At 33.4% G+C, this 24,401-nt stretch overlaps 1 protein-coding gene across 1 annotated transcript; it reads right to left on the reverse strand.

Annotated features, from left to right (window-relative positions):
* Positions 1 to 1,885: 1,885 nt before the first annotated feature.
* mRpS17 (mitochondrial ribosomal protein S17) lies at positions 1,886 to 23,595 on the reverse strand. The gene is made up of 3 exons (XM_035368854.2): positions 23,353 to 23,595; positions 12,667 to 12,744; positions 1,886 to 2,227 (listed from the first exon to the last, which is right to left on the reverse strand). Exons 1-3 carry the CDS (start codon positions 23,464 to 23,466, stop codon positions 2,048 to 2,050), a joined length of 372 nt encoding a protein of 123 aa, XP_035224745.1. The 5' UTR covers positions 23,467 to 23,595; the 3' UTR covers positions 1,886 to 2,047.
* Positions 23,596 to 24,401: the final 806 nt, after the last annotated feature.

A 24,401-nucleotide genomic window follows, 5' to 3' on the forward strand; every position in this document is an offset into this window, starting at 1 on the left:
ATAATTTTGTTTACTTTTCTATTTAAAAAAACTTAATAAAATTTAAGATATGTACATTGGATAACAACTGTACGTTTTATTTAATTATTACTCATGATCATCCCCAGTTCAACACGAGGCTAATCATCCGGTTCTTATAAATCACAACGCAATGCTAAAAGTTAGGTTAGATTTTAGGTAAATTTAATTTGTGTGAGGTGTATTCTTAAAAGGCACCTTAACACTTGAAAACACAAATATAATAGGAGTTGTTTTCTCCACTGAAGATTGAGATTAGAATCTGCCCAATCTGGAATAAAATAAGGCTTTTTTTTGCAGACACTCTGCAGCTAAACGAAAGAAAAAAATCTATTTAATGATATTTTTTTACTAAATTGAGGTATTTTATATTTATTTCACAGCATACATAAGGAAAAAATATGTGCATTAAATTTCGTGATATCATGATACTGCTAGAATTAATTTCAGGATTATGCCAGAGAAAATTTTCTGAAATTTGGAAATATTATTTACTAATGATAAATAAATTTAGAGGGAACAAGCAACATTAAATGATATGAATAACATAAAAGTAAAGATAATTACTTAAAAATTTAATTAGAATAATTAACGATATTTTAGCGAATATAGTTATATTACATGGTTATCCTAGATGATTGATTACTATTTTTTTTATTTTAGTGCAAAATGACAAGGTATTTATTAAAAAGAAAAAAAAAAAAAAAAAAAAAAGATTTTGCGGTAAAATCCTAGTATACGATACGGCCTTCGCATGATTTTGAAAACTGTCGCCAAGAACAAAATTACCCATTTACTGCTCATCATCATGTCGCCAAATCCCGCTGTACCATATATGGAGATTTTTCTAACCAAAGAACGTCTATGTAAAAAGCAGAGGGAAAATTTGCCAAGGGATTTGGCGACGGAACCTGGCGGCCAGAATTTCCCTCTTCGCGATGTGTACAGGAAATTGAGAAACATGTGTTAAGGAGAAACGTTCTTTGACAAAAAAGAAAACTACGAAAATCCGTTTTTAAATTATTGCGAAAAATCCAATAAGAAATGTTTTATCAAAGAACGTTTTTTCTCGGATTTTTCGCAATAATTTTAAAAACGGATTTTCGTAGATTTCCCCCCCCCTCAAAATAACTAATCCATGAATTAATTTATTTGCGCTAAAAAATATTTTCTTTTCCTTTAGAGTTTAAAGAAATTTTAAACGATATTCATTTTATGAACTCTTGATAACATGACCTTCGAACTTCGACACCAGTTTCGAGCTTTGGCGACAGATATATCACGCATGCACAGCTGTTTCCCGCTATGATGGAACGGAGCCACGTTTTTTGCAGAGAAGTTTTCCTTCTTTACGATACATATTTTTTGATTCTAACCTTCATGGTACCGTATACTAGGATTAAACCCATTTTGTTTTATACGAGAACAGATACTTTCTTTAGTTCATTCACTGCACGTGCGATTCTCGAGGTTACTGGAAACCAAAAGTTGCGGAAAACTTGCTTTGCCTTTCTAAAAAGACAATCAAATTGGAGTTGCGAAAATTGGCTCTATGCCAGCTGCCCGAATGACACTCACATGATACACAATTCGCCAAAAAAGTGACCTCTTCCGACGTCGGAACAAAACTCACCTTTTTTAGCGGGATTGTTGTATGAAATTCCCTGACTTTTCCAGATTTCGACTGAAACACTTAAATTCCCTGACTTTTCCCTGAATTTTTTGGTCAATTTCCGAATTCCCTGACTTTTTCCGGTTTTCCAGGTAGCGTGGCAACCCTGTGCTCAGGCACTTTTGTTAAATTATCTTAAGTAGAATTGAAATACTCCTATTTAATGTATTTTTAGTTAATATCTAATAAAAAGAATCCAGTTTTTAAAAATTTTATTTCAGATATAACATTTGTCATTTGATTTAATAATTAACTATACACAATGCTTATGCTATACATTTCAGTCTTTCACAATGCAAGACTAATGTACTTATTATTACTTCTTACACCTCAGATAAATTAATAATGTTTTTCAATTCATGAAGAATTCAGGTATGGAGGCTTCATACCAAAAAGTTCAGAAGTTCTCTTAATATCATCTATGTATTCAGTCCCAGCATTTCTTTTCCCGGTAACAGGGTCATAAAAGTAGCCTAATTTGTATACCACACTCTCCACTGCATGTGTTATATTTTTATCATCAGATTCTGCTAGTTCCTGAAATATCAATGGAAGTTAAAAGCTAGCAAAAATTATTATAAACTATTAAACAATATATTCAATATTTTGGATAAAATATCAAGTCACAGAACATTTACAAACAGACTAAGTTATCTTACAAACATGCTAATTTCACATGTATCATACATTTATATCATACATCATATGCTTAATAGAAAATAAAATTTTAAAAACAATCTCGAAAGTTAAAAAGTTGTATAAATGTTCACTATATCAAAACAATACATGTATTTCTCAAATCATTGACTTTATAAATTAAATTAAATAGCATTTATGTAAATAGTATCTCTACATTAAACAAGTTCATGAAAAATACTTGTAGGACCATTCTCTTTGAAGTATAAAAAAATTACTGCCTAAGCAGTCATCTTTAAAGCACACTTATTTCAGTACTCTTGACATTTATCTGGAGAGCACTGGGAGATTGACCTTTTCCATCATAAATTGATTATTAGATTGTTTAGATAGGCTCAACCATTTGACAGATGAGACAGTTGTGACATGATAATAATCTGTTTCTGATCAAAGGAGCAGAAGCATTTTTAAGCACCATCTGTTCAGACTATGACAAAGTGCTAAATGGTTGAAAGTTGCCTTTATAACACTTGTGCTGGATGATGTCACTTCATATATTTTTTCTACTGCCAGTTTCCATTAACAGTCCATTTAATACACATGACATAATATTTCCATGAATTTTTCAAATGAAGGAATATATACAATTCAGTTGGAGGCTTCTGAAACTAACCAGCAATAGCCCTCAACTCAAATTTCGGTACATTTCCATTTTGAGGACTGTAAAAAATCTCCAAACTATTGTTGATGCCAATGCTGCCAAAAATAAATGGCAACCCTAACACAAGAAAGGAAGCATAATAGTAAATAACTATCTAAGATTACTGTTTTAATTTAGATGAAAAGTTAATTTCATATAATAATTTTTTTTATTATTATAATTTATATTAAAAAAGGCTAAACATAACTGAATGGAAGCATAATAGTAAGTAACTATTTTAGATGAAAGGTTAATTTCATATAATACAATTTTTTGTTATTTTATAAAAAAAGGGGGGGCTAAATATACCTGAAATTAAATGAGAGATTTTTTTTTTAGAAATTTTTAAACGAGAAATTTTTTTACGTCTTCCAGCATAGCAGAGAATTTTTTTTTTTTTTTTTTTGGTGCAAACATCTGTATATAAATTCGGACAAATAAGAATCAAAATGCTGTCAAGGTAGGTGGAGTGCTACGATAGCGTTTATTACACCATTTAGCACTGCCTCACAGCCGTTCTACTGTTTGTATTATGACACCCACTTTCGGGGTCCTCAAAAATTGTAGTTGTGGTTGACAGTAAAGTGTCCAAAACCGGCATCTCGCAGTTCATCCGACTTGTATGATTTCCAGCAGTCAGTATAAATAACACTTCCTTCTGCAATATTTTCCTGTATGATGTTCAATAAGGTTTTCACCGATCGATCTGGAACAGCGACTAAGAAACATTCATTTGATTCTCTGCATAATCCGCTGAAAACTCATGGTGGTGGAAGAACACGTCCAACGTTATTCTTTCTTTTTACCGAAAAGGCTTTCGTCTATTTCAATATTTTTGCCATAACTGCCGATTTATAACTCAGGCTGAGCAATTAAAGTTGCAGTACACACCTCACACATGTAACTGTTCCAGTCTACTACTGTATTGTGGTTCATTTTCAGTTGAAGATCACAAATTTCAATACATATCATTTCCTGACACCAAAAATAGATGAAACTTATGACTTGTAAAGAAGGGGATTTTTGATCCTTCAAACCAATTTTGACTTTTTAATCCTTTCTTCTCATTTCCAGTTTCTCTCCTCCACTGCCATTTCGCTACTGAGTTATCGCTAAAGCATAATTTCATCTCATTGTTATCCAAACATAATTTTCTATGATGAATGATGCCTTTTCTTTAAAAAAATTCTACTGCAGACTTTTCGTTACTGGGCAATTCCCAAACTGTTAAATCCATAGCATCATAAAGAATTAAAAAATGAAACTAGTATTTCAATGGCGACTTACAAATATAGAACTATTTAAACTTACGCAATTTGAAATCAGTGCATTCGCTAGATTTTGCATGCTGTTAAATGGTTGTGTTTCACAGATTTGGCACTTTTGCGCATACATTTTACCTGCAATTCTTTTACGGTCCCCAAAACGGAATTGTACCTAAATAATTTTTTATGATCTTTCATTTCTTATTTTTCCTCCTAGTTCCTACAACTGCTTTCAAAAGAAGATAATAACATTCTTTCATTAGTTTGTGAATACACTCCTCTTTCCAGCCTCTCATGAACTTCTTTGACTGCAAATTACTGATTGCCACACCTCCCTGATTACTGTTTACACCTTCTACAAATTTTTGTTTTCACGTCTAGCGCTGGCTGCCTTAGAAGATGTTGGATTTTCAGGAAACTCCTTTGTGTTCTTTTTATTTGCTACTTCACTCCTTAATTGCTTACTGTATTTCCTGTACTCACTGTATGAAATACTGTAATTGTTCTACCAAACTTCACTCTGGAGAAATATATCTTTGTCTAGATGACTTCATGCCCTGGGAAAATGGCTTTTGCCTTTCTCCTCTCTTCCACACCATCATGTTAGCCATTATTCTACATTAAGTTCTGCTGATGCAATTCTATACAGGAGCGGCATCTGCTTAAGCACCTGACATGTAACTCAGTTCACCTGAGTCATTATTTTAGTATCAGTGCATGCCACAGAGACATCCAGAGTTTTAATATAGAATTTAAAAAAAAAAAAAAAAAAAATTGTAATCCTGTCAGAAACCAAACCCAGGTAGTCAGATAAGTGGATAAAGCTTTCTCTGAATTCTTATGGTATATGCTGATACCATATATATCATACATGCCAGTATTTCTCTGAATTCTTATGGTATATAAAGTGCATAAATTACATGGAAATAAATGCTTTTAATTCTGTTCCATCCCCAGCTACAGTGCAACTTATGCAGAAAGAGAACCCAACTGATCAATTATTATCATCTATCGCTTAATAAAACTTAATGACCAAATATTATCATCTATCACTTAAACTTGCATCATTACGGAAAATAAGTTTTCTGAAGAATTTATTTATTATTTTTTTTTCCAAAAATTAACTGTTCCTCTGAGAATTAAACCTAGGTCTTTAGACTCCTGAACTAATATGGTCATTGCACTACAAGAACACCAAAGGATTGCCCATCAAGCATTCAATGAAATTACACACATTGAAGGGTTGCCTTTGATTTTTAACAATTTTACCCTGAAATTCTTCTGGTTTTCTGTTTGTATTCATCAGAAGACTCAAACCATACACAAATACATTTACTGAACTATAAAATCAGCATTATCAATTATTTCTAACTCCTTAAAGAAATTCAACGATTTTTATCTTTATCTGATTGCCATCAAAACTGATGGCGTTTTATTCAAAATCTATACAGGAAAAAACAGTACGATATGCAACAATTAAACTTTGCTGGAGAGATTTAGTCAGCTAACTCTGGTATAGTGACTTCCTTTATTAACAAATTGGATAATATCATTCAATAAAATAAACTGGATGCACAACAAATTTATAGCTGTGAGGAAATGGGTCTGAATTTTAAATTGTTGCTCAGAAAGACACTAGCATCAAAACAAGAAGAATCAGCTCCAGACTTTTCAAAGAAAGAAAAGAAAGAGTGACAGTTTTTATATCTTTTATCAACTGGGTTTCTAAATGGCCTGCAATAGTTTCAGTTTTCCTTGTAACAGTTCTACACTGGTGTGCAAAAATTAAGGACGAAGTCGAAAAAATTAGCATATCAGCTGAACGAAGAGGCAGAGTGGACAGAAAGACCAATCAGGAGATTAAGTAAGGTGATGTACGGTAGCACATGCGCAGATATGCAGGTAGACATAATGGGGGAGTGTCTGAGTAGTATAAAGCATGTTGTCGGTGTAAGATCAGTATTTCTGGCAAAGAGATTGCACGCCGTATAGCAGTTAAAATCACACCGAGTTGCTGCCTCAGCGAGAAATGGCGAATAATCAATCTGTTAGACGACATCTGGATGCTTTTACCCGAGGTCGAATCATTGGGAAATTGGAGGAAGGCCGCAGTGCGACAAGTGTGGCTGCAGAGTTCGGAATTTCTCACAGCATCATTTCACGACTTTGGAAACAATTTAGAACTACAGGAACAGCTATCCGGGGGTATAACAGTGGTCGTCCACGAGGAACCACACCCGCAGATGACCGGTATATTGCCTTACGGGCCAAAAGAAACAGGCGGCAGACAGCGGGAGAAATCGCTAGACACATGACACAGGCGACTGGACGACCGATATCGCGTTTTACCGTCGCCAGAAGACTGCACGGTGGTGGTCTGTTTGCACGACGCCCTGTACGGTGTGTACCTCTAACACCTGCCCATCAGAGAAGGCGTTCTCTATGGTGCCCGGAACACCGGAATTGGAGAGACAATGAATGGGGACAAGTACTCTTTACAGATGAGAGCAGATTCAGTCTGAGTAGCGATTCTCATCGCATACTCATCTGGAGAGAGCGGGGAAGCCGCAATCATCCCTCGAACATCATTGAAAGGGACAGGTATGGAGGTGGCGGTGTTCTCGTTTGGGGAGGCATCATGCTTGGTAGTCGTACAGACCTTCACATCTTCGACGCAGGTTCAGTCAACGGGACCCGTTATTGTAACGAGATTCTTCTTCCATATGTGTGTCTTTTTAGGGGCGCTATGGATCCGCAGTTCCTTTTCATGGACGACAATGCACCATGTCATCGCACAGTAGCTTCCGAACAGCTCTTAGAGAGTGAGGATATTGAACGTATGGATTGGCCGGCATGATCTCCGGATCTCAATCCCATCGAGCATGTATGGGATTTTCTAGGCAGACGCTTGGCAGCTCGTACCTTACCACCAGTAACGATTCCGGAGCTTCGATTGGCGCTGCAAGACGAATGGGCAGCAATGCCTCAACAACTCATTGACCCTCATTCTCAGCATGGGCAGGCACTGTGAAACCTGCCTAGCAGTCAGGGGAGATCATATCCCCTATTAAAGACCGGATGTTTCTTGCTGGACACCCATCACAGGGATGTTTCGGCCTTCAGTCGCATTGCGCTCCATGCCACTTTTTCAATAAAGCTTCTTTTTATCCCTCTGATTTCTCTTTTAGTAAGTGTTGCTTACATTACTCATGTCCTTACGTATTGGGGATCTTACGGTATTAAATGTGTTGATTTGGAAAGCTTTCGTACAAAGTTATATTGAAAAAACCGTCTCGTCCTTAATTTTTGCACACCAGTGTAGCTGACATTTGCATGGAACTTATGGCATAAAGAATTTTTGGTACTTTTCCACTTCGCAGGGGCAAACCTCACCAAGAAGACTTTATTGACGAAAACACAGGGTATACACATAAAAAATGTTGACAAATGTTAGTTCTAAGAATTTTTTATTTTGAAGGTATAAACATTTTAATGTTTTTTTTTAAATTTTGTAAAAAAGCCAATAAATAAAGACAATAAATTTGTAAAAAGAATTTACTATGCTTTCATCATACAACATCCTGATTCGCCGGTTCACATCACGTGACCCCAAGTGATCTCATCTTACGGAAACAACACTACAAAAATTTAATTCTCTACATTAATTTCAAGTTAAATCTTAATTTGGAATACAAGTTTAAATGCAAGAATTATTTCAATTCGTACGAATAGCTTACTCAGAAATTACGTAAAACCGCAGTGCTTTACTTCACTAGTGCATTCTCACTAGAAGTGATGAATTTAACCCTTGATTTTGCCTTTTGTATATTTTTGCCATTGGGTGAGTGGTGTGGTTGCATCATAATTGACTTAATTAATGCCTGCGAATGGCCTTAGGGCATAAAATTGAACTATCTGGTAAAAATTCTACGTAATTGTGTGCCAGTATTGAAAGAAACAATCAATCTGATAAGAAATGGCTGTGACTTGTAAAAGTTAAAGGTAAAATGAAATGTAAAAGTTAATGTAAAAGATTACCAGTATGGATATTTCATTTGACATTGGTTGTACCATTACTAGCGACTTTATCGCTTGTGCCAACAAAACGTAAAAGTACAGATTTTTTTTTTTATTTTATTTTTAAAATTTGCAAAATATATGTCTACAGATTCCAACTTTGCTTCTTTTATTATTGCTCCATCCATATATGTCCTTTTTTTATGTTTTTGTTGTTGTCAGCAAATCTATGTGAAACTTTAAGCCATGTAATTGCTGCTGCCTTTGATGTTTCCAATGGTTTGGTAAAAGTAGATTGTTACTTCAAAATCGATGACTTTAACAACAAAATTTTATTTCCAGAAAGTTCACGATACTCTGAGGCAAGCTTTGGATGGACCATTTTTAAAATATCTCTCAAGTTTACTTCTCTTTAGAACTGATACACTTTTGTTGCATAATAAGCATGTGTATTTGTCTTTATGATTTATAAAGTAAAATTGGTGCTCCCATTCTTCATTAAAATTATAAATGTGTACTTGCTTAGCTTTGTCCATCATGGGTTGTTACAATCATCAGTTTGTAAGGAAAGTAAGAAAACATCCTGGGTATTTAGTAATGAATCTAACAAGAAAGTAACGATAGACTACATACACATTATATGATTTGTAATTACTGATTTCACTGTAAAAGTCAGAAATTCAGAGTATGTTTACAAATTAATCAAAATTGTGACAAACAGACAAAGTAGACAAATATCTTGTTTTGTCTACAAGTATTGTTGTGTGTTTTTGTGTGTACTAAGTGTTTTTGTCTACAAGTACTGTTGATTGCAGCACAGAAGTTACGGATAAATGCATTGACCATTGCCACATGTCAAAGGTCTGATTTTAATTGGCTTCACTCGACAATAAAATGTTTCAAGCAGTGGCGATGCAATAAATTGGCTTTTGAATGATAGATGTAAAAATATATAATTTTAATATGTATTATATAAACACAACCTGAAAAATTAAACACAAAGCAGAATAATTTAGTGTGAGCACATTAGGACAGGGCTGCAAAAACAGGACAGGGCTGCGAGGGGTGCCCCTTTGTCAACCCCTCGTTTTCAGTAATGACATAGTATGTAATCTACTGTTCTTAATTAATTATTTTTTGATGGTGACACTAAAACTGGTTGTTGTTTTAATCATTTTTTTTTTTTTTTTTTAGTACCATGTGCAGTACCACTGACAAGAGTTAAACCTGCAGATGGTACTAATAATTCAAACAATTAAATCATGCTGAAGGGTTTGAAACTGAAAATTCTACACAACATTGAAGAGTATCACACCATAAATAATGCTATACTATGCTATCTCATAGAATAATGGTGGAGATCCATTTATAAAAGTGATAACTGATTTTACACCATGTTGCACGGTATTGATAATGGAAATGACTGACAAAGTGCTGAATGACACTATAAAAACAGCCCTTTTGAGAGCCACTCCTGCTTCTGTTTAATAAAACTGGAAGGAATTTAAATTTAATGGAATTAAAAATTCTATAAGTAATTAAAGTCAATAATGGAATCATTTTCATTTATGTATTTATTCTTAATTATTTCTATGTATTTTTGTATCTAATAATGCATTTTGGTGTTGCTAGCTAAGAAATAACTAATTAAATGCAGTAGATTGAATAGCACATCATTACCTAGCTTTCAATATTCTTTCAAGTGAATATATATCTCAAGCATATTTTGTCTAACATATAAAACTAATATCAATTCACAACAGTACATGGCATCAGAATACAAAAACAAGACTGCAATTCATGAACAATTTAACAACTACAGATAATCAACAACCCGTGAACTGCTGCCCTAGAGATTTAGTGCTATAACAAAAAAGGCAGCTTTTCCATTGAAAAGAAAAGATTTCAAATGTTTCATAAAAAAAATTCTTTAGTTTGCAATGTATCATACAGTATATACAATATATATTACAAACAATTATAAAAGTTAATTAATAGTTCCTCATGCATAATGAATCATTTAATACTCACTTTACTATTCTGTATCTGCAATAACAAAGGAATTATTAAAAGTTCTATTCCATGCTGCAAAATAATGGTCTAAACAATTCTTAACATATCATCTTAATCACAGTTTCATGAATTCACAGTCTACAGACAGGCTATAGATAACACACAGCCACATAAAAATAAACTATACTGAAGAATTATAATATACGACCAAATATATTCAATGGAATTATTATGAAATATTAACAATAAATAAACTTATGAACTCTCAGAATAAATATATCCATTTAAAAAAGCAGCATCAAAAATTACTACCAAAATGTGAAGGTGAATAATTAAAAATTTATTAACAACAGAAATGCAATACTTGCTGTATTTATTGAACTGAGTTCTGGATTTGCAAGATCCAGGTATGACGGTAAAGACGGCTGCTCATCACAGCCAAACGTACTCTGCTGAGGAGAGATATGCCGATTGCGCCAGCCACGAAAGTGTTCAAGAAGCATGAAGCCATGAAGTAAAAAGGTTTGCCATGCGCAAGCGGGTATTATCCTATGAAATGTAAGCTCAGGAGTCCTTGAAAGGAAAAGCAACACAACGGGGTGTAGAATAATATTGACATTCTGCCGTGCTGTAAGGGTATCACAGATAACAACCAAAGGTGTTTGACAATCAAATGAAATGTCGTCCCATATCATAATTCCTGGTCATCAGGCTGCGTGGCAGACGCCAGTCAGGTATTGGTTAGAGTAGATTGAAGGGTACCCCTTGGAATTATCGCTAAATTGTTGTTTCATTTATGGTAACCTGAGTAGTTGAATGCCACGGAAACCCTATTATGACATAATTGGTTGCGTGATTGCGTGAATTTGAATGATGGGACGGATTTTCGTACATTGCTATTTTGTGGTTTACATGGTAAAATAACTGAACGTTGTAAGATTAATTTGAAGTTTCTACATGATTTCAAACAAAAGGGGGAAAAAGCATTAATTGACTGGTGCGTAAATGAAGGTTTACTTAGTTGTCATTATAAGTGTTCTGTTTGAATGAAAGAAATGGATATGGTCAAACATTGGAGGATATTTTTTACTTTTATTTTTGTGAATTTATGTGGCAACAACAGTATACAGATTCTAGTTCAAATAATTTTAGGAAGTTTTTATATGCTGTTAAGGAATTTTGTTCAACTGATGACAGGGAAATTTGTAAATAAGGTAAGTGGATATTTCTTTTGTTTAGTGCTAAGATGAATTTCCTTTTTTATATTATTTCATTGTTTGATTTGAAACATAGTTTACTGAAATTAAATATTTTTTGTTGGCTGCTCCTTTGACTTTTTAAGTGAATATAGATCAATGTGTACATGGACAAAGTCAAGGGAGGGCACAATGCCTAGTTTGTGCAATTCTCTGATGTTTGTTTAAGTGAAAATAGGTCGATGGATACAGAGTTTCTGCAATTCTTATTATTTTGGATTCGTATAGAAAAATCGCCACTACACAAAGCCAAAATAACAAGTCAAAGAACTGCACAAACGCGGTGTTCACGTACTGCCAAAAATCGCCAAGGAGCACCCGTAAATATATTTTTTACCCAGGTAATTATCCCATCACTGTCTTGGATATTTATGGAGTCCATGAGATCCCAGGTTGAATGCTCCAATGACTACTGCAAATGTACCTGTAGGTGTGCAATGGCCTCTACAACTTCAGCCCTCATTTGCTAAGTCACCTATTAATGGTCATTGAAATCACTGGTGTATCAGTTACACGTTGGATCAATGATACAGATGCATCAGGGGCTAAAAGCATTGATCAGTATCCTCACTCTGTCAACTGCTATCTGCTTGGTAGCATCACTCCAACCCAAATGTCTAGCAATCTTGTGTTTTGACCTCCTTGCTTCTTTTAGTATAATTGCATGTGGAAGTTATGCTTTAGTATTGGAATATTTTGTTTTATATGCCATACTGGTCCAATGTAATGGATGCACTGGAGCTCTAGCTAGTCAGTCATTGACCACCAAAGTTAATCATTTGCATATTCTAACATAAGGCATATGTATAGTTTCATTCTATTAGGATAATTCCTTCTTAGTGCATTGCTTTTATATTATGAAAGTGTATTTTATTTGAAAGATCTAATAATGCAAATCCATAGATTGTTTTCAGATAATAATGAGATAAATATCAGTCATAAATATTTGAATTTTAGGCACGTAGTATATTCATGAAAAGCTAATTTTAAAATTAAATATAAAGTAATAGGACACTATTTATTTTTAGCTTTAGGAATATGATTAACACACAAGTAAAATAACTGAAGCAGAATGAATATATACATTACCCGTATTAATACATAGTCACCTTCCTTGCATTCTTTAGATGCACCATAGGCATAATATTGGAAATTTTCCTTAAAATACTATGAAAAGAAAACAATTTTTACAATTAACATCAATTAAAATTGCAATATTGGTTGGTACATGTGTACTACTGCAACCACTTAAGCAGAAAATGCCGAAGATTTAGAATGTACACCAAACTCTGGTACCCACTCACATAACAAACATTCAAGCAACCATATATGATAAATATTTAGTCTTCAACATCGACAATTTAACATGCATTCTTTTTAGTTCAAGTTCAATTAGTCAAAGTTCCAATGACTTTCATAGAAAAATTATGATTATTTTTTATTTTAAACTCGATTTTTAACCCTCTAAGCGGCAAGGCCGTATATATACGGCTTAGAATATTTATTGTGATATCTGTAAGAACGTATATATACGTGCATAATAAAATATGTCAACGAAATTAAGGCAATATATCAAAAGAAAACAAATCTACGTATGAAATACCAGTACAGTTTTTACATTAAATTCAAAAAAATAATTTGTTCTCATAGTAGTTTTGGGAAATTTGTGCTTTCTTAGCGAAAACCCTGGCCGCCCAGAGGGTTAATATTTTTGCTTGCAAAATTTCCATATAATACGAGAAACGTAGAAAAAAAAGGGATAAAATTTCTGCGGATTTGCTGCAAAATCACTAAATTAACAATGCTTTGATTTCTTTCTGGATGCGATCACTATGAAATCTCCACCACAACATAAACAAAAAGCTGTTTGTAATGAGCTTTATTGATTGTCTTTTAGAATAAATATATAGTTGAAGCATAGAATAATCACAGTTCTTTTTTTCTGTAAGATTTGTCAAACTGCACCCAGGTGGTTGAAATAATACTTATGTACTGGTTGGTTATAATATTTACATTAAAAAAATAAATGAAAATACAAATAATTTTAAAACATAAATTATCAGAAATACAGTATGGCTTTAATTATCTAATTTTTATTTATGGGATACAGCAGGGTTTCTTAACCTGGGGGTCGTGGGACCTGCAGCAGGAGGTCGCAAAAAATTTTAGCAGTTTTGATATTTCTTTAACTTATAATAATTTTACAATTACCATATTTTTTACACAATGTATCTGAAAATAGATAAATATAAGACAATACAGACAAATTAAAAAATGAAAATGTTTTGACATATTCTTTTTATAATATAAACATTCATTTTCCTTGCTTGCATGTGATGCTGCCATTTCGTCTGTTACTTATTAAAATTTTCACATTCTTCTACGTCTTAAAATTAGAAATTAAAATTAATGACCTAAAACTGTAATAGTATATTACAGTACAAGTGAAAAAATTGACAGTTTCACTCGCGTGTTTGTCGGATTTTTGGAATACTTATGGGGTCCCACGAAATTTTTTCAAATATTATGGAGTCCTGGGAGTGGCGAAAAAATCTCAGTGATAAAAAGGAGTCACAATTGACAAAAGTTTAAGAAACAATGGGATACATATCAATTTGAAGGAGCTACAATATCAGGTCTTCTCAAAGCTAAAATTCTGCCGAAGCCCACTATAGACAGACAAATTTTATTTTAATAATAAATATGCATTAAAATATATTCTACGTTCTGAATATAAGTTCCTCTTGGACACAAACCTTGAACAGAGGTCGAGACGTGCACAGAATTTATGAGAGTGTGTAAATTTTTGCTCTTGAGAAAACTGGAAGTGATACCCTGAACACGCATGTGCCATGCTAGTGACTTCCTACTGCAGACATTCTGTAGACTTTTCGAACGATGCAACTAAACGTGGGGCCACTACTGTTACTTGTACAGAGCAGTCTTACATTTATTCTCTCAAATCGTATTTAAGGAAAATCTTCGCTTGATGGCTAGAATTATATCGACAGGGTACAGCGATCAGAAATCTTGCTTTTCCCTCTTTATTTCCAAAGCTTCATTTTTCTGTTAAAATTTCCTTTCATAGCCTAATACTGTTTTTAGACTTCACTTTTCTTCTTAGTGAAGTTTAATCATTAGTTCTTAGTTTAATCATTTTATCTTCATCGTTATTTGTATGCTGCCATCCCTTTAAATAGCACATTATATATATAACCATGACTTAAATTCAGAAGGAGATCTGCTGAACTACTTCTTAGCTTCTGAGTGGAATTGTAATTTCAAGTGGAACCCCAAATAAGAAGAGATCTGATAATTTATCTTTTTATTTAATTATTTGTACAGTACGAAATCCATAATCTGGACGTCCATTATCCGGAATGATCTATAATTCGGATCTCAAAGTCACAAACTACTTTCTTGTATGCTTTACGCATGCACGTTGGGAGGATGTGTCTCCAGATATGTTAAAAAATACTTAACATAATTTATGGCCAGCTACCATATTTCATGGTGAGGACGATGAAGATGATAGCCATGAATTTGAAGGTTTTCGGACATCGCAAACCAAAGGTGAAATTTTCCATTTATTCAATTTTGTAAAGAAATGTAGAGAAACGGTAATAACTGAAGATGACATGATATAACAGAAGTTTTTGCGATGACAATGCCCCAATCATCAACCAATAAATGGACGCAAAATCCGTAGTATGGTTCTAAACCCAGAAAATACTGTTTCCGATAGTGAAGAAAGTGACAGAGAGGTTATTGAAAATAAAAAAATTTCAATTGACAAGTTAGTCGGCATTCTCGACACAACAATTACACGACTTGAACAGTGGAACTTTGTAACTGAACAAGAAATTATGTCTGTTTATAGAATTAAAGAGAAAGTGGTTAATCTTTGGATTATGGTAACTTGGCGATTTTTTGGCGACCAACCTTGCTACAGCAACCTGCTAGTTTTTGTTTGGACGCCATTTTGTTTTCACGAAGTAAAGGCATTTTTTTTTTTTAACTCAACATTTTTTTCCAACAATCTGCTAGCCGAAATACGCTTATGCTAAAACTTTTATGGAACAAAAGTGCTTAATCATGACGAAGATTAGGTGCGAAATTGGGAGAAAGTGCAGAATCACAAACTGCTTACCGCGTTTTTAAGAATTGCAGATACATGGTATCCATGTACACGTCGACCTATTTTCACTTAAAAAAACATCCCAGAATTGCCAAAAAATGGCATTGCGCACACTCTTGACTTTATCCATGTACACTGCTAAAGTCCTAGCTAGTAACCTTTATCGCCTTACCAAAATGTTGCCAAACTACCTGTTACCATATTCCAAAGATTAGCCGAGAAAGAATTAGCCCAAAAAATGAAACAACTTACATTGAAAGAAATGTTTAATAAAGTAAACAAATAAATATTAAGCTTTTTTTTTTTTTTTTTTTTTTTTTTTGTAAATTTTGATACCCTTTAGATCATAATTGCTCTTTATTTCATAAATTACGGTTTCATATTTTTAATTGTATAATTTCTGCATGCCATCTTACCAGATTTGAATTGATGATCTATAATCCGGAATCACCGAAGTCCTGACGAGTCCGGATTACGGACTTAGTACTGTAATTAATTTAATAGTTTATAAAATTTCTATTTATCTCTTTATTTTGGTATAATTATTTAACTGTTTTAATTTTTAGTTATTTTATTTATTATTTTTTTGTCCTTTCCTGACAGTCTTCCATAAGGCTCCTACACTTCTAAATTTAGAAATTAAGTCCCGAATCTTCTGATGCCAACCTTGAAAAATGAAAATTCTCGTGCTTAAAAACAGACTCGTGCTTCTGTGCGTGTAGCTGAGGTTTCTGTGCTGCAGGCGTATTTCATTTCAAAACAATACTGAAGTGACTTAAAATTCATTTTACAATGCATGATCAAGTTACTGAACTATTTACGATTTAGAGTCTGATAGAAAATATTTTAATATTTAATTAGATATTATAAATTTTATACTCTTTGACTAATTAAATTTTGTTAATTTTTTATAGTTTTTATGCTAAAAAAATCCTGAGTAGAAAAGCAAAGCTTTTATTTATGAAGGCACACATTGTTCTGTAGATATAAACTTAGTAACATACTACAGAATTGATACAGTCAAAAGTCGTTAATTCGGACACCCATAATGCAGACCTCAAAGCTAAAAACTTTCTGCACATGCGCCGCGTTGACACATGCGCATAGGCGTTTACGCGTGCACGTAAGACCTCTTACGTCTGTGCATATGCGTGTGAGCAAGCGCAGAATACGTTTTTGCGTGCGCGTTTTATGTATAACGGGCGGTATAAGCTAAAATTATCTAATTATCTATTTCAGTTAATGTTGATGATTTCGTTGTTCCTTAATTTTCGAATTGGATCCGGCTTATTATTTTTTGCAGACTGTAAGAGCAATACTATAAAAGTAAACTTGAACTTTCGATTATGTCAAATAGAATTTCCGATTCTGGAGCTCCCAAAGGATCGTACAAAACGAAAGTATGTTTCGATGTCCATCAAACAAAAAGTGGAATTGCTGCAAAGAATGGATAAAGACATGAAGAATGTGACAGAGAGGTTAGTGAAAATGAAAAAATTTCGATTGACAAGTTAGTCGGTATTCTCAGCACAGCAATTACGGGACTTGAACAGCGGAACTTTGTAACTGAACAAGAAATTATGTCTGTAGAATTAAAGAGAAAGTATTATCACATAAAATGAAGCAACTTACATTGAAATAAATGTTTAATAAAGTAAACAAATAAATATTAAGCTTTTTTTTTTTTTGTAAATTTTGATACCCTTTAGATCATAATTGTTCTTTATTTCATAAATTACGATTTCATATTTTTAATTTTAGAATTTCTGCATGCCATCTTACGAGATTTAAACTGATGATCTATAATCCGGAAAAATCGATAATCCGGAATCGCCGAAGTCCCGACTAATGACTTTTGACTGTATTAAAAAATGAAATACAAATATTCATCGATTAAATATGGGTTGAATCTTCTTAACAATTAAAAAATGTCTAAAGCAGTTTAAGACAATTCAAATAAAATTTTGTTAGAGTTGACTTTATCGTACCCCTTGTATTATCATGAAGTTGTTTCGTTTATGGTAACCTGAGTAGTTGAATGCTATGGAAACCATATTATGATGTAATCATTTGCATTATTCCGGGAAATTTTGAATCGTGGGATGGGTACAACTCTAATATATGCCCTAATTTCACCAAATGTGGCGATATGTGTTCTGCGCTGGTTTTTGGCACGATTGAGTGTTCTATGGCAACCCTGTTGACGTTGAAAAATCTTTCGCTGGAGCTCGTTGATTCGCCTCTGTGTCTGAGAAGATGGGAGGGAAAGATAAAATGGTAAGTTCGGCAAAAGGAAATATCATTGTGGCTATCCTGTTGAGGGGTAGTGGGTATTTGGAAGTGTGGAAAGAGGGTCTGGGAGATTATTTTTAATGGTAGTGCATGATAGAAGTAGGGATTTGTGATTTTATTTATTTGTGAACCATAGTATACATTTTCTGGATAGTGTGTCTGGCTGTCATGTAAATACGATAGTGATTACGTGGCAGCATGTTAAAGGCGGTATGAAATTTATATTTCTGCTGTTCGAAAACGCATTAATTCATAGTAAGTGCATTTTATTTTATCCTTGTTCTTATTTTGTAGAATGTTATGTTCATTGGTTCTTTAGTATGAATTTCTGTCGTTATTGTTGTTTTTTTAAATTGTTTGAAATTTATTTTAGTTTATTTTGTTGTTTAGTGTCTAGACTGTGCAATTCGTAGATGTTTTTTAAAGTTGAAACAGAACGCTGTGTATTATTTGAAATTTATTGTTGTTATGTTATTTTATTAAAGCGAGGTGTGCGTAGATCGTAGATTCCTTCCTTGCCTAAATTGTGCAATTCGTAGAATTTTTTTAAAGTTTAAACAGGATGCTGTGTACATGGTATTCTTTGAAATTTATTGTTGTTATGTTAATTTATTAAAGCGAGGTGTGCGTAGTTTCTAGATTCGTTCGTTGCCTACATTGTGCCTTTCGTAGATGTTCTTTTAAGTTAAAACATGTCGCTGTGTACATTGATTCTTGTCAAATATTTTTGGTTAGAAACTTTATGTTTCTGCTATCTAAATTTTTTGTTTTTGTTTCGGGTTTTTAGCTAAATTGTATGTTGAAAACGTAGTTTTTGCATGTGCGAAAACCACGTTTTTGGAGACATTTTAGGCTAAAAGTTCGAAATGTAGACAAAAAATTTAGATAGTAATATGGCAGCGTGAAGTTTCTCGCCAAAAATATTTGGCGCAAAATTTGGCGACTTGAGGGCGCATATCAGAGTAGTTCCGTGGGATGTTTGTAAGGGCTTTTGTGGTGTGTAAGGTTAGGAAGTGCATCGCTTGTTTCATTGTTTAGACAGTAGAATGGCTGAATGTAGTAAGATTAATTTGATGTTTCTGTACGATTTGGAACGAATGGGGAAAATTGCATTAATTGACTAGCGTGTAAATGAAGGATTAATTAGTAGCCATTTTCCGGACAGTCCGGAACTACGGAGGATATTTTCGACTCTTATTTTTGTGAATTTACGTGGCGACGCCGATATACGGATTCAAATTCATATAATTTTCGGAAGTTTTTGGATGCTGTTAAGGAATTTTGTGTGCCAAAGAGGTAAGTGGATATTTGTTTTGTGTAATGTTTAAATGCATAACAGATTTTTCCTTTTTTATGTTATTTTATTTTTTGGTTTAAAATGCAGTTTATTGAGATTATGTATTTTTTGTTTGCCTCTACTGCAGAATTGGGTGCTCCTTCGAATTTTTAAGAGAAAATATATCGCGGGAGAAAGTGCAGAATCGCCCACTGCTTGGCGCATTTTTAAGAATTGCACATACTCAGTATCCATGTACATGTCGACCTATTTTCACTTAAAAAAAAACACCTCAGAATTGCACAAAAATGGCTTGCACACTCTTTATCCATGTACACATTGACCCATTTTCACTTAGAAAGTCAAAGAAAATTGACAAAAATCCAATTCTTCTTACTCTGTAAAAAGCATCAAACAAATAAGTGGGCAATTCTGCACTTTAGCCTATCGATGTGTACATGGACAAACTCAAGGGAGTGCCCAAAGCCTAGTTTGTGCAATTCTGTGATTTTTTTTTTAACCCTTTGCGGTGCACTATACGTTAACGTCGGAATTTCAACAAAAAAAGTTGTATGCAGTCTATTTAGTCCTAAAGGAGTATATAGGTAAAATTTTGTAAAAATTGCACTTACCGTTTTAATTCTGTGGGTGTTCCATGAGGTGGAACACTGCGCCGCCAGAGCTTTTAAAAGTGCGTGCTAAGCGAGCATTGCAGTGAAGCATGAAAATGAGTAGAAGCGTTTGTATAAGAATGAAAAAAATCTGTATTATGGCTGTATACATGGTTTCCTAGATATATACAATATTCTTGAATATATACGGATAAATGAGATAAATATGTATATACACAAGTCCTATATACAAAAATATTTACAAATTTTCGTAAAGAGTTAGACCTCTCCGCACCATTTATGGAAAATTAATAAAAAAAATTAACTACGATTAATATTAACAATAAAGAAAAATAAGCCTATAATATACACATACACGAAAAATATCGGTTCAACTCTGATATACGCCCTAATTTCACCAAATGTGGCGATATGTGTTCTGCGCTGGTTTTTGGCGTGATTGCGTGTTGTATGGCAACCCTGTTGACGTTGAAAAATCTTTCCCTGGAGTTCGTTGGTTCCCATCATGCTTTGTATCTGAGAAGCTGGGGGGGGGAAGATTTAATGGTGAAAGTTGTTGAATTGAAGTTCGGCATAAGGAAATATCGTCGTGGCCATCCTGTTGAGGAGCAATGGGTATTTGGAGGTGTGGAAAGAAGGTATGGGAGATTATTTTTAGTGGCTGTGCGTGATAGAAGTAGGGATTTGTGATTATTTGTTATTTTATTTATTTGTGAACCATAGTATGAATTTTCTGGATAGTGTGTCTGGCTGTCATATAAATACGATAGTGATTACATGGCGGCTTGTTAAAGGCGGTATGAAATTGATATTTCTGCTGTTCGAAAAAGCATTAATGGTAAGTGCATTTTATTTTATTCTTGTTCTTATTTTGTAGAATGTTATGTTCATTGTTTTTTTAGTATGAATTTCTGTTGTTATTATTGTTTTTTTGAATTGTTTGAAATTTATTTTAGTTAATTTTGTTGATTAGTGCGTACCATCTAAATTGTTCAATTCGTAGATGTTTTTTAAAGTTGAGACAGAACGCTGTGTACATGGTATTCTTTGAAATTTATTGTTGTTATGTTAATTTTTTAAAGTGAGGTGTGCATAGTTCGTAAATTCGTTTGTTGCCTAAATTGTGCAATTCGTAGATGTTTTTCTAAGTTGAAACAGGATGCTGTGTACATGATATTCTTTGAAATTTATTGTTGTTATGTTAATTTATTAAAGTGAGGTGTGCGTAGTTCGTAAATTCGTTTGTTGCCTAAATTGTGCAATTCGTAGATGTTTTTTTAAGTTGAAACAGGATGCTGTGTACATGGCATTCTTTGAAATTTATTGTTATGTTAATTTATTAAAGCGAGGTGTGCATAGTTGGTAAATTCGTTCGTTGCCTAGATTGTGCCATTCGTAGATGTTTTTTTAAGTTAAAACATATCGCTGTGTACATGGACTCTTGTCAAATAATTTTGGTTAGAAACTTCACGGTTTTGCTATCTAAATTTTTTGTTTTTGTTTTGGATTTTTAGCTTAAATTGTGTGTTCAAAACGTGGTTTTTGCATTCGCGAAAACCGTGTTTTTGGAGACATTTTAGGCTTAAAGTTCGAAATGTAGACAAAAAATTTAGATAGCAATATGGCTGCGTGTAGTTTCTCGCCAAAAATATTTGGTGAAAATTTGCACCTTGAGGGTGCATATCAGAGTAGTTCCAAAATATTTACACAATTATTGAAAATATATGGGAAGGAGACTAAAATGCGACAGCAAAAAATTTGCGCAGGTCTAAGCAAAGATGAGTCAAGCTACTAATAAAATTCCCGCCTAAAAACTACTCCCAAAAAATTTGAGATGCCAATATTAGGGTTTTCATTACACAAAACACACCTCACCCACCCCTCAATACTGCTTTTTGTGAATTCATCCCCCCAAAACAACGGAAGCACAAAATGTAAACAACGGATGTTCTCTCCTAAGCACGGATATTCTGATTCGTAACAGCATGAGATCGCTAAAGGCGCAGTGTTCCCGCTAATGGAACACCCGGTTTTAGTCAATGATTCTGCATATGGTTTTTGTATGAAAGATTAAAAAAATATAGAACAAATAATTTGGAGTACAGCCAGCAAAATCGTGCCTAATTTTTTTTTCCAAATAAAAATTTTTATATCATTAAAAAAATAGAGAAAATTACTTGAAAAAAGTGGGTTTTAATAACACAAATTAAATGAAAATTCTGCGTCTCCTTGCGATATGCTGCTATCTACTGTTTAAAAAGAAAAATTCAAAGTATATTATAAAGGCATTTTTATCTATTTATGGTTGAATTTAAAGGTTTCAGAAGCGATTCAATTTGGGTGTTCCATGTAGTGGAACGCTGAGCCGCAAAGAGTTAAGTGAAAATAGGTCAATGTGTACATGGATAAAGTCAAGGGAGTGCACAATGCCATTTTTGTGCAATTTTGGGATTGCTTTAAAAGTGAAAATAGGTCGATGTGTACATGGATGCTGAATTTGTGCAATTCTTTGTGTTGTTATTTTGGCTTTGTGTTGAGGCGATTTTTGGTGAAAAAAATCGCCAACAACGATTTTTCACCAAAAATAGAATTTCGATTTTTGGTGAAAAAATAGCCGCTACACAAGCCAAAATAACAAGTCAAAGACTTGCACAAATTCGGTATCCATGTACCGCCAAAAATCACCAAGTTTTGCCAAGGGGTACCCTAAAATACACTTTTACCTAAAATTTAGTATAAAAAATTATGCATTAGAGGTGGAAAAATGATTTGCACATTTTAATTTCCTTCAAGTCAATAAGTTTCATTTAATGCTCGGAAACCCTTTCCCAAATACGGTTTTAAAATTAAAAGCCAGGAGGGTAAAAGTTTACAATTGGGTGCCCCTTGTTTTTTAATGCTAAGATTGGTGCCAGGAAGGCACAATTTCAAGATGGCCACTACACAAAACCAAAATAAGAAGTCAAAGAATTCCACAATCTCTATGTCCATGTACATATGGATCTGTTTTCACTTAAAAAAGAACATCCTAGAATTACACAAACTAGGCATTGCGCACTGCCATAAATTTGTCCATGTACACATCAATCTATTTTCATTTAAATAAAATCAAGAAGCTAAAACAAAGTTAAAACTCCCATGGTAACCAGAAGTGAGGTTTCATCGCCAAAATTAAAAAAAAAAAAAAAAAAAAAATTGTTGCTAAATCGAAGGGGCACCCTATTTTACACTAGAGGGGCCAGGGTAAAAAAGAAACACGTGTTAGTTTTCCAGTAAGTGCGTTCTTATTTTATTAATAATTTCTGAAAATATATCAAATGTATACAAATGACTAATAACAAATGACATTCACTATGAGGTCAAAATTTTACAGAATCAGTGGAAATTCGAATTCATTCACCCCACAATTTAATTTTCTCAAAATTTTATAATCTTACCATAGTTAGTCTTTCATCCATAACATACTTGCCCACTCGTACACTCACAGCCTGGGGGAGATCAGATCTTATTACCCTTCCAAACAAAAGGGCACCTCTTTTAACAGACTGCATTCTCACACACTAATAATTCCGATTGACACACTAATAATTGAAGTAAATTCAAATCATCCGAATACAATATTTAGATTAGACCGTCAAATAATTAAATTTGCTTGCTTTGCTTTGCATTTACCGTCTTTCTGCGCGCAGGGCGAAAAAAGATCAAGCTTAGGTGTGAAGGACAGGCCTCAGCAACATATTACCGGTGAGTCGGTGATGACAACTCGGTGTTACCCTGTCATTGTGCATTTTAATTATCCTTTCAATAAAATTTATCTTATCATTCATCAAAAAAGACTGTTCTAAATGAAAATACTACGGACCTGAAGCGTCTTCTTAATATACGCATTTTGGTTGATTCAGCCAAAGTAGGCTGTCGACACCTGAGCATTTTACCTCGCATTTTAGAAGAGAAAGCTTCATATATTTTTAGAGGATCTCGCATTTTAAAGGAAGCCGGATTAAAAAAGGTGGGACAAATAAAAAAAAAAGAAACAAAAGGCTCATAGATTAAGTTAGTTATAGCAGTTACGTTTACAGTATTACTGCGTGAGTTTCTTTCTTTCTTTCTTTTTTTTTTTTTTTCTTAATCTACTCTTTTGAGTACTATTATTAGCATTTATGATAGCAAGTTAACGTTCAGAAATGCATTTTTAAGATTTACCAAACGATTGAAAATTTGAAATGAATGATTTAAAATTAATAACCGTAACTACTTAAAATGAAAAAAGGAATTATTTTGGATCAAAGAATTCTTTGATCACTATGTTCGACGATCTATAAAAAGTCGCGTTAATCGCAAACTTGGGCCCGATAAGTAATTTTGCATTATTATTTTAATACATAGTGTTTGCTATTGTAATTGCAACTGATAGTATATTTTCTACTTGAAATAATGCGTATCATTCTAAATTCCTGGTTTTTAGTTTCGTATCTTATTTTCTTTA

Source organism: Stegodyphus dumicola, chromosome 1 (genome assembly GCF_044657685.1).
Source record: "Stegodyphus dumicola isolate Sdum_Otavi_A_Nest chromosome 1, ASM4465768v1".
Classification (NCBI taxonomy): domain Eukaryota; kingdom Metazoa; phylum Arthropoda; class Arachnida; order Araneae; family Eresidae; genus Stegodyphus; species Stegodyphus dumicola.

Excerpts from the sequence above, each read along its gene's own strand:
- mRpS17 (XM_035368854.2), bottom strand. The coding sequence starts at position 23,466 with ATGCAGTCTGTTAAAAGAGGTGCCCTTTTGTTTGGAAGGGTAATAAGA. Across the intron at positions 12,745-23,352 it reads TGGATGAAAGACTAACTATG|TATTTTAAGGAAAATTTCCA; the intron begins GTAAGATTATAA and ends TTCTTTTCATAG. Across the intron at positions 2,228-12,666 it reads GTGACTATGTATTAATACGG|GAACTAGCAGAATCTGATGA; the intron begins GTAATGTATATA and ends TTGATATTTCAG.